The sequence below is a fragment of the Zeus faber genome, assembly GCF_960531495.2.
Source record: "Zeus faber genome assembly, chromosome: 14".
NCBI classification, from domain to species: domain Eukaryota; kingdom Metazoa; phylum Chordata; class Actinopteri; order Zeiformes; family Zeidae; genus Zeus; species Zeus faber.
This window is the reverse complement of record NC_137200.1, coordinates 25,144,027-25,161,905: the sequence shown is the minus strand read 5'-3', so window position 1 is coordinate 25,161,905 and position 17,879 is coordinate 25,144,027. Positions and strand designations below refer to the sequence as shown.

General features: G+C 43.8%; 2 protein-coding genes across 2 annotated transcripts in view; one reads left to right on the top strand and one right to left on the bottom strand.

The window, feature by feature from the left end:
• Positions 1-4,004, top strand: part of mogat3b (monoacylglycerol O-acyltransferase 3b) — a gene marked incomplete at both ends in the record, with an annotated part of 5,500 nt that extends 1,496 nt beyond the window's left edge. The window contains 5 exons of the mRNA XM_080013820.1: positions 1,263-1,333; positions 1,922-2,126; positions 2,663-2,837; positions 2,941-3,125; positions 3,850-4,004. Coding sequence (XP_079869946.1) covers positions 1,263-1,333; positions 1,922-2,126; positions 2,663-2,837; positions 2,941-3,125; positions 3,850-4,004 — 791 coding nt within the window. The remainder of the gene's footprint in view (positions 1-1,262; positions 1,334-1,921; positions 2,127-2,662; positions 2,838-2,940; positions 3,126-3,849) is intronic.
• A 1,436-nt stretch (positions 4,005-5,440) lies between these two features.
• Positions 5,441-16,652, bottom strand: srrt (serrate RNA effector molecule homolog (Arabidopsis)). Its single transcript, XM_080013798.1, has 20 exons — positions 16,566-16,652; positions 14,138-14,256; positions 13,886-14,014; positions 13,610-13,789; positions 13,016-13,204; positions 11,444-11,613; positions 11,050-11,231; positions 10,851-10,967; positions 10,137-10,293; positions 9,702-9,889; positions 8,940-9,001; positions 8,777-8,855; positions 8,215-8,406; positions 7,923-8,093; positions 7,590-7,743; positions 6,758-6,951; positions 6,345-6,504; positions 6,154-6,246; positions 5,804-5,930; positions 5,441-5,662 (listed from the first exon to the last, which is right to left on the bottom strand). Exons 2-20 carry the CDS (start codon positions 14,254-14,256, stop codon positions 5,587-5,589), a joined length of 2,739 nt encoding a protein of 912 aa, XP_079869924.1. The 5' UTR covers positions 16,566-16,652; the 3' UTR covers positions 5,441-5,586.
• Positions 16,653-17,879: the final 1,227 nt, after the last annotated feature.

Below are 17,879 nucleotides of genomic sequence, written 5' to 3'. Positions count from 1 at the left end.
CCATCAATACACTCTTCATCATCTTCATCACTCCATGCAAACTCTTCATCATCTTCATCACTCCATGCAAACTCTTCATCATCTTCGGCACTCCATGCAAACTGTTCATCACCTTCATCCCTCCATGCAAACTCTTCATCTTCATCCTCATCCATACAAACTCTCCATCATCTTCATCACTTTATACAAACTCTTCATCATCCTCATCACTTTATACAAACACATCATCTTCAGCACTCCATGCAAACTCATCTTCATCCCTCCATGCAAATTCTTCATCTTCATCCTCATCCATATAAACTCTCCATCATCATCACTTTAAACAATCTCTTCATCATCTTCATCACTCCATACAATCTCTTCATCATCTTCATCACTTATCAATACACTCTTCATCATCCTCATCACTTTATACAAACTCATCATCTTCAGCACTCCATGCAAACTCATCATCTTCATCACTCCATGCAAACTCATCATCTTCATCCCTCCATGCAAATTCTTCATCTTCATCCTCATCCATACAAACTCTCCATCATCATCACTTTAAACAATCTCTTCATCATCTTCATCACTTATCAATACACTCTTCATCATCCTCATCACTTTATACAAACTCATCATCTTCATCACTCCATGAAAACTCACCATCTTCATCACTCCATACAAACTCTTCCTCATCTTCATCATCTTCATCAGTTCATGCAAAATCCTCATCATCTTCATCACTCCATCCAAACTCCTCTTCATCCCCTCCATGCAAACTCATCATCTTCATCCCCATCCATACAAACACTTCATCATCTTCATCACTCCATACAAACTCATCTTCATCCCTCCATGCAAACTCATCTTCATCCCCATCCATACAAACTCATCATCTTCATCACTCCATACAAACTCTTCATATTCATCCCTCCATGCAAACTCATCTTCATCCCCATCCATACAAACTCTTCGTCTTCATCCCCATCCAATCAAACTCTTAATCATCTTCAACACTCCAAAGAAACTCTTCATCATCACTCCGTACAAACTCTTCATCATCTTCATCACACTCTTCAACATTTTGGGGCCAAACAGGATTTGGATTTTCTTTCTATTTTCCATTTTTATCTCTTCACTGTTTGTTCTACTGTGATAACGAGACCTAGACCTTATGTAATGTAATCAAATGCAACGTAATGTAACGTCTAGTAATGTAATGTAACGTCATGTAATGTCATCTAATGTAAGGTAATATAGCTTTGTTCTCCCACCAGGGGGCAGGAGAACAGCCTTTGTGAGGAACTGGACAGTATGGAAGCACGTCAGAGACTTTTTCCCAATCAAGGTTTGTTTGGATTTTAGGTTCATTTCTGCTGGAGACAAGGTGCTGACCCATGAAGGTCCGATCACATCGCATCCACACCATGTAGAGCGAAGCCGACCGGACCAGTGAAATAGATATAATTATCAATGTGGACACAAAGGACTGGGTGCTATTCATATCATTACCTTGTCAACCAGCTTCTTTTTCCTTCTTTTAAAAAAAATAAAATTCATATAAATTTGGCTGATTTGGTTCTGTGATTCTCAGAAATACTGGAATAATGGTATCATAACCTTTACATAACACTATTAGTCAGACGCTTTCGTTCAAAGCAACGTACGAGTACTGTAGTACATTTGGTCCCGGTATTAAACCCATGTCACAGTGACAGATAAACCTGCTTTTGGAACCAGCAGCGCGAGCAGAATTCCATCTTTCTTTTTGAAGGAACTTAGAAGGTAAGGACGAGACGGACAGGTCAGGCCAATGCATCGTAAGGTCACCGCCTCAGTGAAATGTACCGACATGTCAACGTCTTTTTTTTTTTTTTTTTTTTTTTTTTTTTAAATCAGATGAAGTCAAAGAATGTTTGTCCCCTCTGGTGCTCAGCTGGTGAAGACGGCCGAGCTGAGTCCGAGCAGGAACTACATCCTGGGCTGCCACCCGCACGGCATCATGAGCGCCGGAGCCTTCACCTGCTTCAGCACCGAGAGCTGCGGCTTCTCCCAGGAGTTCCCCGGGGTGCGGTCCACCCTCGCCACCCTGGCCGGGCTCTTCAAGATCCCGCTCTCCAGGGAGTACATCATGAGCGCAGGTCGGTTCAGGAGGTGGTTTAAGGGTAAATACCGACAAAATGACCACAGTGGTGTTTTACACTCTATCCTTCGGGGTTTGTCTTATTTAATTCACAATTGAGCTTTTAAACAGTGGCAGGATTTTAATAATATTTTGACACAGATTCATTTACATACAAAACTTTGTTTCATCAAATCCATCCACCCCCTTCTACCCGGTCCAACCCTCCCAAGGTAATAAAATTTACCACTGACCTTCCTTTATGGACTCAGGTTGCGCAAGTCACATTCCAGGAGACAGATAAAGTTCTTAACAGCCGCAGTTTACTGATAGTGGAGCTGAAAAGGAGCAACATCACCTCTGCACCTGATACCACACAGCACTATAACGGTGCGTGTGAAACAAACAGAGCAGTCCCAAGGGATGGATGCTGCTCTGGAAGAGCCTCGCTGAAAATATCCGAGCAGCTTTGGGGCAAACTTGTTATTTCACCCTGTAGATAGATCAACTCGATTCGGTGAACGGTCCTTCTCGTCTTGTTCCTCCTATGACCAGGCCTCATCCCCGTCAGCAAACCCAGTCTGGCCCACCTCCTCTCACAGAGCGGCAAAGGAAACGCGGTGGTGATAGTGATCGGGGGCGCTGCCGAGTCGCTGGCCTCTTCTCCCGGAGTCAACACCGTGGTGATGAAGCAGAGGAAGGGCTTCGTCAGGGTGGCGCTGGAGTTCGGGTGAGGGAACCTTACGCCCAGTGACAGGTCCGATGGAGCTCACAGTCCAGAACCCGAAGCAGAACCCGAACCCTGCCGCCTGTGTGTGTGTGCTTCCCCGCAGGGCTGACCTGGTTCCTGTCTACTCATTTGGGGAGAACGAGCTCTTCCGCCAGGTGATTTTCTCGGAGGGCAGTTTGGGCCGGAAGCTACAGGACCTGTTTAAAAAGATTGTGGGGTTCGCTCCGTGCTTGTTTGTCGGCGAGCGCTTTGCTCTGCTGCCGTACAGGACCCCCATCACCACCGTGGGTGAGTGGAACATGGCTCCATAAAGGGACATTACGCAGCATGTTAACATGCTGCTTCCATCATTTAGAAGCGTTCATAGCACAACCTGCTGAACATTGAACTTAGTACTCTGTTGCAGCTGCTGTGCATCAACGCCGTCCGACAGGGAAACGCTTTAAAATGTTCAATCTTTTTGAAAAAGGGAAGCTCATGATCCTGATACCGAACAGTAGCAAGTGGGCTTGGTGGAACAAGCCGGGAGCAGATGGACAGCGTGTCATGACAACGGCTACTCTCCTGAGTGTGTGGGGGGATGGGGGTGTTACCTGTTGATCGTAAGACCCATCAACGAGCAACGGGTGTACAGCCACTCTGATCCTGGGCACCAATTACCTAGACCCAGGACAGGTTTGGCTGCTCAAACCACACCATCCCAACACCACATGCACCAACATAAGAGACTAGAAATAGTAAGTTGCTCCGCTTCAATCCCCCACCAAGAAACATGGGACTAAGCAGACACCATCAATGGATGGGTGGGATTGGTTCAAAAACCTGAGTTTACCGTTTTCAAAAAGGGGATTTTGTTTGGGTTTTTTATTTATTTTTTTTTTAAAGGCTTATGACGTTTCCCCATTGGACGGCATGGAAGCAGGGTGAGAAGCTGCAGCAGAGGCCTAGGTGGAAACCGAGCGAGCCTTTCCCACAAACGTATTCCTCTAACAAAACATTTCCCTTGTTTCAGTCGGGCGTCCCATCTCTGTGCCCAAGCGCATCACTCCCACAGAGGAAGAGGTGGACCACTACCACGCCCTCTACATGGAGAGCCTCAGCGCCTTGTTCCACCAACACAAAGTCAGCTGCGGCCTCTCTGAAAGGCACGAGCTTCAAATCATTTAGACTCCGGCTCCCTCCACTTGAAATGGGATGTTAAATAATAAGAATCTGTTTTCTACAGGACTCCTTTAATAAAATATATTGTCTGGAGGTGACTTGGTGTTTTTTCACCCACAAACTGATCTTCATGTTCCACTGCCTCTTATGTTTTTGACTAGAACTCATATATATATATATATATATTAGTAAATAAACTGGAAGTATTTTTTTTATACAGTTGATACATCGAGTTTTAATTAAATTGTATTTTATTATTGCATTAAAATACATTGGTTTATTTAATATCAACTTTAACCCTTTTGCTTGACCACTGCTTTCTTAGGTTCTTTACATTTCCATATTATTTCTTCCAACACCAATGTATTTCACACAATCCTGTGTTGGAAATACATCCAATTTATCTGAACAAATGTTAGTCCCTTTCAAAACATTGCACAATGTTAAACATTTTTAAGACAAAGGATAAATCTCACTCAGCATTAAACAGCTATACTTTTATTTTAAGTTAATTATTTTAAGCTTAAATGGGATCAATTATACTTTTCCTTATTTTCTATCATATATTTAATGTTACAGTGTGGGATGTTCATATTAGATGTGGCCAAAGTGTCAAATAATGAGGTAAACTAATAAAGTAATGTCTGTGAACAAAACGCCCAGGATACCGACTGCTCTCAACGCTCCGTTTCCAACGGATCTTTCTACTCTGTACGAGCTGACGTCAACTGGTCACAGATTTCTTTATATGGTCATCTGCTCCATCCCATCGTTGTGCGTTTCTCCAAACAAAACAGTGATTTTATTGTAGATGTATTTATTTTATTTTCTTATGTTTATATGAAACAAAATCCCAGCGTGCAGTGTCCCCTACAAGCGAGGAGCGCGGCAACAAAAACTTTTAAATGAGGCCTTGTAGATCTACTCAAACCCTGTTGGCTCAGAACTAGGCGATTGGCTGCTGCAGCGGAGGGTGGTGAACAGGAATCTATTATTCTTTTAATTTCAACTTTCAATATTAAATATTTAGGGTTATACAATGTAGAACAGAAATGCTGTGCTCGTCTTTTTAATGAAGATTGAGAGAACTCCTCACACCACCTACTTCAGATTAACCGTTGTATAAAGCCTGTTTATTTTTCCTATTTACAGATTTTTTTGGACCATCTTGGGGCAAAGAAAGTTAACCAAGCTGTTTTTCGTTTGATCAATGAGACGTTTTAATTGTTTCAATGAAATGTGGGAATTGATGAGATACTTTTTCAAATATTCTCCTGAACGTTCACATGTCGAGATTAGGCTCCAGTCTGTCGCTGTTTCTAGAAATCAGGGTGGAAACGTCAGACCATGAGGTAGAAAAACCAAAAACTAAAATTGTTTTGTTTCAATGACGAAAATCAATTACGTTAATGGAATTGAAACCCAGTTTATTGTGAGTGAATTACACAGTACGTGTGTATACATTGCCAAAATGATGGAGGAAAAAAAAAAAAAAAAAAAAAAGGGAACAAACAGAGCAACAGGATCAGCTTGCTATGAAGGATAAACACCACAGGGAAAAGCACGACGACTAAAACGTTTGAAAGGATTAAAAAAAGTCGACATCGTCCGGAGCATCCAGGTCACGATATTCGATGATGTTGCGTGGATCGCCGCGCGCCATTCTGAGAGAGCGGGGGGACGGACAGGGGGAGGAGAGAAGAGAGGAAGAAGAGTTGAAAGGGGCAGAACGGAGGCAAAGCGCTGCAGCGTGGGACCGGCGGTCGGCGGGGGGAGAGGGGAGGTCTGGCTTACAGCGGCGTTACCTGTTGCGAAGTTTCCCCGGGAAGCCGCCCTGACCCCGGAAGCCGTCGTAGTTCCCACGGCCACCTCCACCTCCTCCCCCGCCGCCGCCGCCTCCTCCGTACTGGTTGGGGGGGTAAGGGGGTCCTCCTGGCGGAGAGAGATGGATCAGTGCCGCACTCAAAACCAAACTACACTAGCACGGTGACATCCAGTACGAGCAACAAGATTCCGCTGCGATCGGGCAAATTTAAAGGAGGAAGTCTCACGAAAACGTCACAAAATAAATCTGCTCCACTTAAAGTTTGTTTTAAATCCCCTCCAGACTTGGGAGGATCCACCACGGAGCGAACGTGAAAACCTGCCGCTCTACCTCCGTAGCCCATGAGCGGTGGGCGTGGCTGGCCGAAGCCCATCAGCCCCTGGGGAGCTTGGGGTGGGAAGGGGAGAGCGGGCGCCATCACACCTAGGGAACAGTAAACAGGAAGGGAGTTGAGGCTTCAATCAGGAGGCTTTCGAACACACGGTCGGTTTTCCCGGCAGTCGCGGTCGGGGGCGGCTCACCTGGGGGACCCGGCCCCGGCAGCGGCGGTAACTTCATCTCGGGCAGCGCCGGCCGCTTGGCGTCCATGAGGAAGTTGTTGAAGAAGCTCACCTCCTTCTTCACCTCCTCGATCTTGTCGCCGTGCTTGTTCAGGATGTGCTTGCGCACAAACTCGGGGCCCTGGAAGTTCAGAGTCGCGTCTTACTTGTCACAAGGTGAAAGAAACGACGTGATGTTCGGTGGTTTCTGTGTTTGTATCGAATTTCTCGGCCTTAGTTTGAAGGATCCTCTGGTGTCAAATCATTCTAAATCATCAAGTTAAAGGAAAACGCTGGTACCAACACTTCTATTGCAGCCAGTTCAAAACTGACGACATTGTATCCGTATTATTATTATTATGCTTTTCACACAAAAGCTGTTCGACAGGCCACACCTTGAACTTCTTGCCACTGAGGGGGCAGAGCCATTTGTCCTTCCCCAGCTCCTGGGTGTTGGCGGAGACAAACTTCTCCACCTCCTGCTCAGGGTCCTTGCGTCCCATCTTGGCCGCCTCCTCCTCGGACAGAGTCTCCTTCACGTTGTACAGAGGGTTCAGCTTCTCCTCAATCATCTTCTGCCACTGCGTCACTGCGGACAACACACGTTTTCATGGTCGTTTGGGCTCAGTTTTAAAAGTTTGTCTCGTACAAATAAGCACCATAATTATACACCCATTAAGAAGTTACTTTTTTACTGTACTAGCCAATATAAATTTCATGTTTTTAGTCTGTTGATTGTGGCACTCAAAAGGTTGATTCAGCTGGTGTTGAGCGCAAACCCAATTCTTATTTTTGTATTTTTTCCAGGCAACATCCTTTTGTCTCCCCTCTTTTTTCTACATCAATATAATAAATTATCATAAATATGCACAGAAATATATAACGATTGGCCAGGGAATCCACGATGAACATCCAATCACTGCCCCGGGCAATAACCGATTTGACCAAAAGGACATGATATCTGTTGTTGCTCCACCTTCCTCAAGCGCTACTCTACCAGAAATTGAGGGAATCCAAAGATATGACTCCAACTGATAAATTCCTTGACATGAAGACAATAACAATATAATTTCATCCAGTATTTGACGTTTTCTTTTTTTCCCGGCCGTAGCATCAGTCCCTAAGGTTGACTAATGAGACAGAGTAGTTTCGGGTGGCGTGCTTCTGCAGCGTCTGCGTTGCTGGAATGGGAACCAGCAGGGTGAGCAAATAAACAGCAGCACAGACCTTCTCCGTTTGTGATGCGGTTCGGAGGGATGGGTCCCCGCACGTGGACCATTCCACAGCGGTTGGGCATTTCATCCTCACTGGGGTACTCGCAGGTGTTGTAGTAGTCAATGGAGTGGACGATACGCAGGTAGAGCAGTAGGCGGTCCAACACCTGGAGCAACAAGGACCAAGCGCTAATATTTCAATTTCCCCATTGTGCTGCCGTAGGCAAAAGGAAAAGTTTTTTTTTTTTTTTTTTTTTAACCTAAACTATATTTTTCAATCATCGTGAGTCAACCCGAGTGATCGGCATCAGAATCATTTCAATCGATGCAGTTAAATGAGACAGACCTTGACCAGCTTGTCGTCCCTTTCCACGGTGGTCTCAGTAGGGTTCGGCTCTTTGGTGCCTTCCTCAGCGTCTGGCCCGCCCATGCTGCCCAGGAGCTCCTCTTCCTCAGCGCTCACCTCCTCTATCAGGTAGTCAGTGATGTTCTTCAGGATGGGGTTCTGGGCCGGAAACTTAAGCAATACACCCACAGACACATGTTAAAACAATAAAAGTAACATAACGGTGTCACTTTACATCGGTACAAGAGCCTTCAGGTGTTGAAACTTGGTAGAGACTGAAGGTTTCTGGCACCTCGGCGCTCTGTCCGTCCTCCTCTGGCTTGCTGCTCCACAGTTCACCCTTCTCATCCAGGGCGTGGATGAGCTTGGCGGCCATCTTGATGTCGTAACGGAGCACCTGCTTGTGCTGCGTGATGCCGTTGACGTTTCGCACCCGCCGGACGAGGTCCCGGTTCACCCCCGGCGCCAGCTCGCAGTCTCGCAGCTGAAATAGAATAAAAACAGGACTCAAAACTTTAAAACCTTAAGGTTGTGCAAAAGATCAAAGTATTGAAGAAGGAGAAATTCTAAAGTAGCATGAGCCCAAGTCGCCTAATTAATAAACTAAATCGAGGGTTTGCACCAATTCAACCTTTTTCACGAGCAGTCCACACTGGTTGGTACTTGAAGATTGTACAGATATGAATACTCAACTTTTTAAGTAATGATACAAGTGAGAGCACAGATCTGGAAGACCCGGTGTATTTAGTGATTTCAGAGAGATTTATTCACCGCATAATTTTAACAAAATCAGATACAACGTTACAGTATTTCATGGGCACGGCATCGCACACCAACACATTCTTCAAACTTACCCGAATGTTCTGAAGGTTCCAGCAGATTTCCTTGATGTTGACACTGCGATCAAAGGTCACCCAGCAACGTCTGAAAAACCTGAAGAGACAGGGATTGGGAACCAGTCAGTCTTTTCCCTTCGGATGTAGAGTCCGTATGAACTCATCTTGTTTTGGGACCAACCTGCGTTCTGGGTGTGGGTCAGAGAGGCAGACGCGCAGGAAGCCGGGGTATCGCCGACAGAGCTGTGAGGCGGGGGGGGGGGGGGGGGGGGTCGAGTAAAGAAAACAGAGTCATAAAGAAAACGCAGGAGTGCCAGGTGGACACTACCCCCGAAAAAAACAGGCACTAATGATGGATGACACACCAGTTTTCCCCTCAAGGTTTTTTTTTTTACCCCATTTCAAGTTATTATTCAAGGACTCCTTTCACAAAAAATAGAACCGCATACTAACAATATCTATGCAGTGAGAATAACAGAAAAAAAGATATGCCGACTAAATCAGGAGCTCATTTTAATGTGAGGACTGGGACTCCTTACTGCAGAGAGTCAAGTGGAGTCTACGCTGAAAACCACTACAGAGATGAAATTTGATCAACTTAGAACCTCATCGTGCCAAACGCTCCCGATGGATCATAGATACACTTCATTCATCCCCAGAGGGAAATTACAAATGCCTGTGCGATTGGCTTTCATTAACGTCAATAGTTCCATTACAAGTCTATATAGATGTGCTCTTCTTACACGTAGGCTTTGGTTAAAGGAGCGCTGGAAGATACTCTATTGTCTGTCAACCGTGCTATGGGTGGAAAAGGCTCCGGAACACACTCAAGTTTTTCCCACGAACCCGTCGGAGGAACACTACTCAAACTGAAGCTCAAGGTTATCTTTGGCTCATTGACGTGACCAGATCGACTACTACTGCCGCGCCCCAATCAACTCACCGCTATGATCTCGGCCTTGGAGATGGAGGGGGCGATGCTCCTCATGAAGAGGGAGCAGGTCCGGTGCAGGGGCCGCGGCCTGGGAGCCTCATCCCTCGGCTTCTTCTCCTCCCTCTTCTCCTCCTCTCCCTCCTCCTCCTCCTCATCGTCCTCCTTGGCTTTCTCGGCTTTCATTTCTTTCTCGCTAGCTGGGGGGGGGGGGCAAGTATTATATGCGTAATTGAAAAGAATGTTGACACAACACAAATGCTTCCTGAAACGAGCAAAAGTGTCGTTAAAATTTAGATATTTGAAAAGCAATAAAAAATATCTGATTTTATGAGAAAACATCCAGAGGAATGAGGAACTCCAACTTCTAGTCACCTTGCAGTTTTTCCCAGTGGTTTGAAAAAAACAGAAATCAATATTGGAATGAAGAATTGATGGGTGACCCACCTTCACCATCCACCTCCTCATCCTTGTCCCCACCCTCTTCCTCCTTGGGGGGTTTGTCAGAGCAGTTGGAGTTGGATTCAGAGTCGGAGTCAGAGTCACTCTCCGATGCAGTGGCTTCGTCTTCACTGTCACCGCTTCTCTTCCTCTTCCTCCTCGGCTGCTCAAAGAAAGATTTCCTTTTCAAGATTCAAGATTTTTTTTTATTTGTCACATTTGGATTTCCTTTTGGATTTTGTTTATGGAAAGAGCCAACAAGGCCAAAACCTCTCGCCACAAGAACAGTTTCTCACCAATATTTAACTTATTGTTTTACATTTATGTTTCATGTATGCACCGAACACCAAGACAAATTCCTTGTTCGTGTAAACTTACTTGGCAATAAAGACTATTCTGATTCTGAAAACAGGAGTCTTCCATGTACCTCTCCGAATGGGGTGTTGTCAAAGCTGTGTTTGTTTAACGTCTGTATACTAATTTTAGGGTTATACAGACTAAGACTATAACTAATAAATGGATGGCATATAACTCAGGTTTTGTTTTTTTCTCCTTTCTTCAACAAAAGTTTAAAATGTTATGTTTCCTCTGTATGGCACTCTATATAGGAAGACTTTTTCAAGCCTTGGGTTTGGGTTTATGCTTCCCAAAGACTACCATTCAGTCAGCACTTTGGCACTAGCTTCAACACCGCAACGGCTGCCGCAATAAAACACTGACCTTCTTGTTTTCAGGTACTTCTTTACTGGAAGCCTCTTTCGTCCTTTCCTCGACCATACCATCACCCTCTCCAGCCCTGGCAGCACCCTTTTCTGTGTTGGCAGAATTGCCCTCCACCTGCACAGTGAGCAATCATCAATGCAGGGCAAAAGAATGACAAACAAATCTGATTAATGATCACAAAAGATAGCGCGCATACCCGCTCATTTTTGTTCTCCACGTGAGGTTTGCGGTCGGCCTCCGCCCCTTTGAGGTCTTCTCTCCTGGAGGACTCAAGTCCTCCTGGGCCAGCAGCTAACCTCTCCCTCTCCTCCTCCTCTTCCGACGGCAGGTCCAAGATACGAAGGTCGTGATCTGTGCCTCCTTCCATCTTTATCACAGCTGCGGGTGAAGAACATGCCAAGAGTGAGTTCAAAAGGGCTAACATGGTCTTAAGAGTAGCGGTGATAGAGGCTGGTGGAAACAAGGTGTTTGCTTTGCCCTTGATAATCGAAGCAGCCCCTGCTGCAACATTAACATTCACTAAAATTGCTTTACCATTACAATACGAGACATTTTAATTCACACACATCCACTGATCTCTGGGCTCTTACCTGCGTCCAGAACTTTGATGATAACTGGCGTCCGCTCAATATCTAGGGAGAGGTTGTCAAACCAGCCGTTCTCCATCAGGAACAGGTAGACATTGAGGCGGTTTTGAAGGGCGCTGTGGGCCTCAGCCTTGAGACGGCTGGTTTCATCTGGGTGGTATTTGGTCCTGAACCTGGGTTCGCATGCAATGCCAAAGAAGGTGAAGGGAGGGGTGGGGTTGGTGGGTTTTAAACGTTAAAATATGTATTTTGTTGTGACTTCAAAAGCAGCAGTCAAGTCTTTTGTCCATATATTTTTATACAGAATCAGTCAGTCAATAACATATTTTTTTATGACTTTGTCTTCCTCTTTTACATGATAGTTCATTTATTTATTACATGTTTTCCCTGTGAAATGACTTCTCATTACGCTTATAAGGAAGCGTGAAGATATTTCACTAGGGAATGCAAAAACACAAGATGCCGATGAATTATAAAATCAAACATTCACAGCAATCACAATTTCACATGAGAAAAAAAAATTATATAAAAAACAGATTTATCATTGAGAGTGTACTACATTTACCTTTTGGTCTCCCAGTTTAATAACATACAAATACTGAGAGTGGTCTCTTCTGTGAAAATGCGCTCCACTTCACCCCCCCAGTGTGTCTGTTGTATACACTGAAATTCGGGTTCGGGAATACGATTTGTTCCAAATATAAAAAGAAAATGGGGGAGAAAAACCATGAAACACAAAAAAAAAAAAAAAAAAAAAAAAAAAAAAGAAAATGCTCCTTGCGCTTGACTATCTAAAATCCCTGGTACTGTGTGTCTAAGAGCAACTGCATTGTGCGCAGTGCAAGCCCTCACTGTCTAACGAGTCCCGCGGACGACTTTTCCTCATCTTCAAAAAGACACTGGTCGTCAAAAGGAGGAGGTGTGGAGGGAGGAAGGGTTGGTTATGTCAGAACACAACATGGACAACAAAGCATGATCTCTGAAACACACCTGTGTAATAAGTAATGAGCATAAATATGTATAAAATGACCTCATCTTAAGAGTTAGCAACACAACTCAAACAAAACAATAGTTAATGGCTTAGCTTAAAAGAAATACAAAACTTGCCCAAGTTAAAAAGACAATCTTGTTTTGTGATGCATTTCAACTAATTTCAAGTTCAGAACTTTACTGTAACCTGTAATTTCATGACTAAAACTACCAGTCTTCTAAATAAAGTGTAGTTTCTATAAAATCTGTCACAACCAGTGAAGACAATTTTATATATTTTTTATAATTCCCACAAACGTCTTATGCGACGTGATGTTGAAGATGTGATATTTAGACGATTTTTGTCTGCCATTAAATAACCAATTACTTGCAATGCATGCATTTGATTAAGTCCTAATGACTCGCTACCAATTTTTAATTGGGGCGTTGATAAATCTTCCCATATCCCACTGCAATCACTGAACAAGAGCCTTTAATAAAAATAAAAACAGAAAAGCAAAGCAATTATAAAGTAAACCTACATACAGAACTACCAATAATACTAATCATAAATAAGTTATCTAGTAGAGGCAGTGAAAATCGTACCACTCTTCATCTTTGTGTGCCAAAAAGAAGTCCTGCATCTGCTGCCGGCGGAAATCGATCTTGTACTCATTGTAGCGCTTGACGGCCTCCGTCTCGTCCACAGAGTCATCCAGGGACAACAGGAACTCCTTAAAGGTCTTCATGATGGGCGGCGGAGGACCCAGGTCTAGGTCATGGATGTTGCCCAGCCTAGTGCACAAGGCGGCAAGTTACCATATGGTACTGAGCCTCATTCACAAATCACACCGGAGAATACAAATAGGGATACTTCACTACATTTGAAATATCTGAATATTTACAGCACCAACCCTAGATACAACAAAATAAATAAAGTTAACAACCTCGTTAACAATGAATACTGCTGTATTCATTAATTGAAATGAATGCATGTATTTCTATAAATAGCACCTGGGTTCAACAACCAAGTTTCAAGAGGTTTACTTGTCACATACATATACATACTTTCATACATATATGCAGTGAAATGTCTTTGCAACGCACCCGGAGATTACGCACAATAGTTACTAAACCAAAAATAATAGCTAACCTAACCAGTCACTGTTTTGTATAAAGAGGAGTATACTCAGCTCTGACCTGGCCTGAATGGGGATGCCATGATGGGGCTGCATTAGGTGCAGGTCAGGGTGGCCCCAGTGCTGTGGGGGGGCGTAGCTGGGCCCTCCTCCACCACCACCCCCACCACCACCCCCACCACCACCACCACCATATCCCAGGTCATATCCCCCGTGGTAATGGTCTCCACCGTGATCATCCCTGGCCACCGAGAGCGAGAGAGGAAAAAAAGGGGGGTGCTCAAAATAAAAATAATAATGTTTAAACAACAGTGGGACATTCCAGAGCCAAGCTTACCAATCTCGCCTCATGCGTTTCTGCTGAGGACTCATGTCGTGTCTGGGCGGCGAGAACCTCTCCCTGCGACCCCTGTCGTAGTCACGGTACTCCGCCCGACTGCGCCGCTCTCTGCCCCTGTCCCATTCCCTGGCAAATTAGTTTTCAAAACAACATTCAAACGACAGCAAAACGCATCACATCCCATCCCAACTCAACAACCCTGTAAGGACGCGGGCTCCTTCTCAGGCATCGTTGTGTGGCCCTCCCCACCTTTCGTTCCAGTCATCCCTGCGTCTGTCCTCTCTCTCTCTGGAACGGTCGTAGTCGCTTCGCTCTCGTCGGAATTTGTCTCTCCTCCTGCGATCATATTCGTCATCGCTGTCGGCCATCTTCATTGGAAGACAGGAGAGCCAAGTTACGAGGCGGGATGAGGATCGAGCGGACAGATACCCAGCCCCCAGCGCTCAATCTGACCTTTCATGCCAATGATGATGGAGACTAGGTTTACTGGGCTGATGAGCAGCCACAAAAAAATAGTTAGAAGACATTTTGTCATTAAGGAGGCAAAAACAACTTTTGAAACATTAGTCCTTGAGCTAATACAAGGAAATAGCCTTCTTCCGGTTAAGTCTAACTGTAGCCCACATAATCATGACAAAAAGAAATACACAGTTCAGATACAACCAGTAAAACTAATACTGGAATATTGTAGCTGCTAAGAACCAAACTATCAAGTACTGTCTTCATGAGATCTTTATTGCTACCCCCAAGCACAACTATAACTTTGCAGAAAACAGTGGTCACAGTAGCGCTGTAAAATTGATATAATATCCCGCAGCAGTAAAACAACATAAATTGGGTTTAGGTACAATTGCACCTCGGATGGAAGTTTTTTTTGTTTTTTTTCTTCTTTCAAGGTAAGGGGGTTAAAAAGAGTAACTTTAGGAAAATAACGTCTTGGTACATAGTAAGTGTTGCTGGGTCAATGACATGACATGTCAATTTTGGAAGCATATTTACAACATTAAATAAATATACATTTTTAAAACACTACATAATGTGACTCAACTCTCCCCTGGTTATTAATTTACAAAAGCATTAATTATGGGTAATGGGAATTTAATGACAAATACAAAAATGTCATTCAGAGTAACTGTCCATACTCTAACACCCTCTAAAATAAATGATTAATGACACGACTCTGGAGCTGCAAGCCATCTCCATGTGTGAGGTCACAAACACAGAATATGTTTAGGACTGTTTTCCACTCCTACAGTTTGTGTTACGACTGGATCCAATGCTGCAACATGAGGACACGGCACCGGGTTTGATGGAATACAATGAGTATATATTTACAAAAATGGAAAGAGAATCAAATATCAACCCTAACGCCCTGCCCACATCAAGCAAGTAAGACAACACACACACACACACACACAGTGTGTATGTAACCACTATACATCGATGGAGTCTACACTAGGCAGCTCACACAATGCAAATAGACGCTCGTAGCCACAACATGCACATTTATAAGGAATTGGATGATGGCGTCACAAAGCATCTTACTCCACAAACTCATCGCGCTCAACCACCCGACCGCAAGTTTTACAACCGGCTACTTCCGGTCAGATTTGGTCGGTTTTTCACTAATTCCTGCACTGTTTGAGGATCGATTTGGATGAAACTACAAGATGTCTGAGATGTCCCGGTTCTAACGACACCTCAACTGTCTATAGCTGCAGCAGTTGTACTGTTCCAGACACTTTTTACCCCAAAAGTGCCAAGGAGAATAATTATTAAAAAAAACTAAAAAAAACTGAACAACAATAGTGAACCATACCTATGGGATGGACCCTTAAAATAATAATTACGTATATGCCTCTACAGCAAAACCTTTTTAGACATTGTCCAGCTTTTCTCCCTCACTTTTGAGCATGACGTTTTTGGTGTCAAATACGAACAAACGCCTAAATTATTTATATTTTCGATTACAATGCATTTAAAAGGTTCAAAGCAATACATAATTGTGGAGGTCAAACTATTACTATCTATAAACTGCTAATAACATTAATATAGTAAATAAACGAATAATTTGAAAATCCATTACCTCGAATGACATTATTAGGAGGATAAATTATACTATTCATAATAATTTAAAGGAATGGATTTCGTTCTCTGTGACAAGACTTTATGAAACATATTAAACACAAGGATTTTCAACACACCTGTATTTTTTCTCATTTTGAAACCCTTTGTCATCGACCCACCTACTTTGGACAGTGTGGATTGTTAATACAGAGGTTTAGTGTATGTCGCCAATTGTATAATTGTTGTGTTGTGATAATTAACATTGCTATAATTGTCGTGTTATTATTGCATCTCGTTTTGATTAGAGTTCGGAACGAATGAGGTGTTTATTCCGCAACCAACACTGGGACGTATGAAAGCGGACAGAGCTAGCCTAGCCTAGCCTGTCGTCGTTTCGCAAGACATGTTCGACCGGGAGACGCAGCTTCGAGAAGGGATTTAACAACCCACGGATCACGCGGAGCCACGCTGCTAGCCGAGCTAAGCTAACCGCTAGCTGCCGGTTGGCTCCATCACCCGCCCAAGAAGTGGACCCCGCGCGGCCCGGAGAACCAGTTCACGTTAAACGAACACCGCGGCCGTGATCCGCGGGGGGTGTGAATGGACCGACCTTAAGAACTTTCCGAATATGAACACAGCAGCAGCAGCGACTCGACGCGACTCGCCTCCTTCTTGTCCGCCGCTCTTTGTCGCACGCCGAGCGTGACGTCACATTTAATGGACCAAGCCGAAGAGAAGACCCCGAGACTTTTTTAAATTTATTATTATTATTTATATGTATTATTTTATATTGTTTTGTCTCCAGTGCCAAGCAACAGAAACACTCCCGTTTTAGTGCGGATTGTTAATAATATCGTAGTTTGAGGAGCGGGGCGCCTCGTCACGCCGACATCCCGATACCACGCTGCGTTTTACGGAAACTGGGAAAAGTCGAACTCGTGCTGCGGTTCACAAAACCCCTAAAAACTAGAATCTTACAGACAATTAATGTGGTTGTATATCAGATATGTTCAACTGGTCTAATATTTGAGATAAAAAATGGGAAATTTGGAATTGGCCTCGATATAAACCGATGTGTTTTCCGGAACCCCGGAAACCTGTAAAGCGTACATAACACGACTAAACTGGACCCTGTGTGTTGCTGCCGGCAGCTATATTTATTATTATTATTATTATTATTATTATTATTATTATTATTATTATTATTATTATTATTCGTTTTCTGCGATCATAAAACGCCAATCCCACTAGCACGAAACTTGGAGACAGGTTCGACATGTTCCTAAACTAGGAAAGGCAAAAAAGGGATTCATGCGCCATGGTTGATTTTTCGCCATTTTGAAATTTGTCCAAAAGGTTTTCTTCTTTCCTAACAATTCCGACCGATATGATCCAATGTTCAGCAAAACCACAGCAAGTTATCCAATGGATTCATATACGCTCCACAGTTTGGCCACATTTAGTTCTAAAGTACACCAAAAAATGTCTGGGCTATTTTCACCGTGAGAAATCCGCCGTCGTTTGGACCATAGGTGGCGCTACGGCGATTGTATAACTTTCAATGGCGAAATCTCATTCCGCCCCCATTTGCGTCATGACCTTCCCGCCATTTTGAATTTTGTCCAAAACGTTTTTTGTTTTTTGTTTTTTTCTATGATTCAGGGTCAAACCTCGAAGGAGCGGATGCCTTGTTGTTTTTTGTTAATTAAAAACTGACTTCAGTATTCTATGGATGTCGTGGATGCACTCAGACAAGATGAATAAAATTTGTATTCGGGGCGGTCCCAACACGCCGTCGTCCAAGTTTGATCCAGATCGGTCCATTATTTTGGAATAATTTAGTAAAAAAAACTGCATTTTTCTATCATCGCAACAATGTACACGCATGCCCAAAATGGTCCTCACCAAGATGGCGGTATATGCA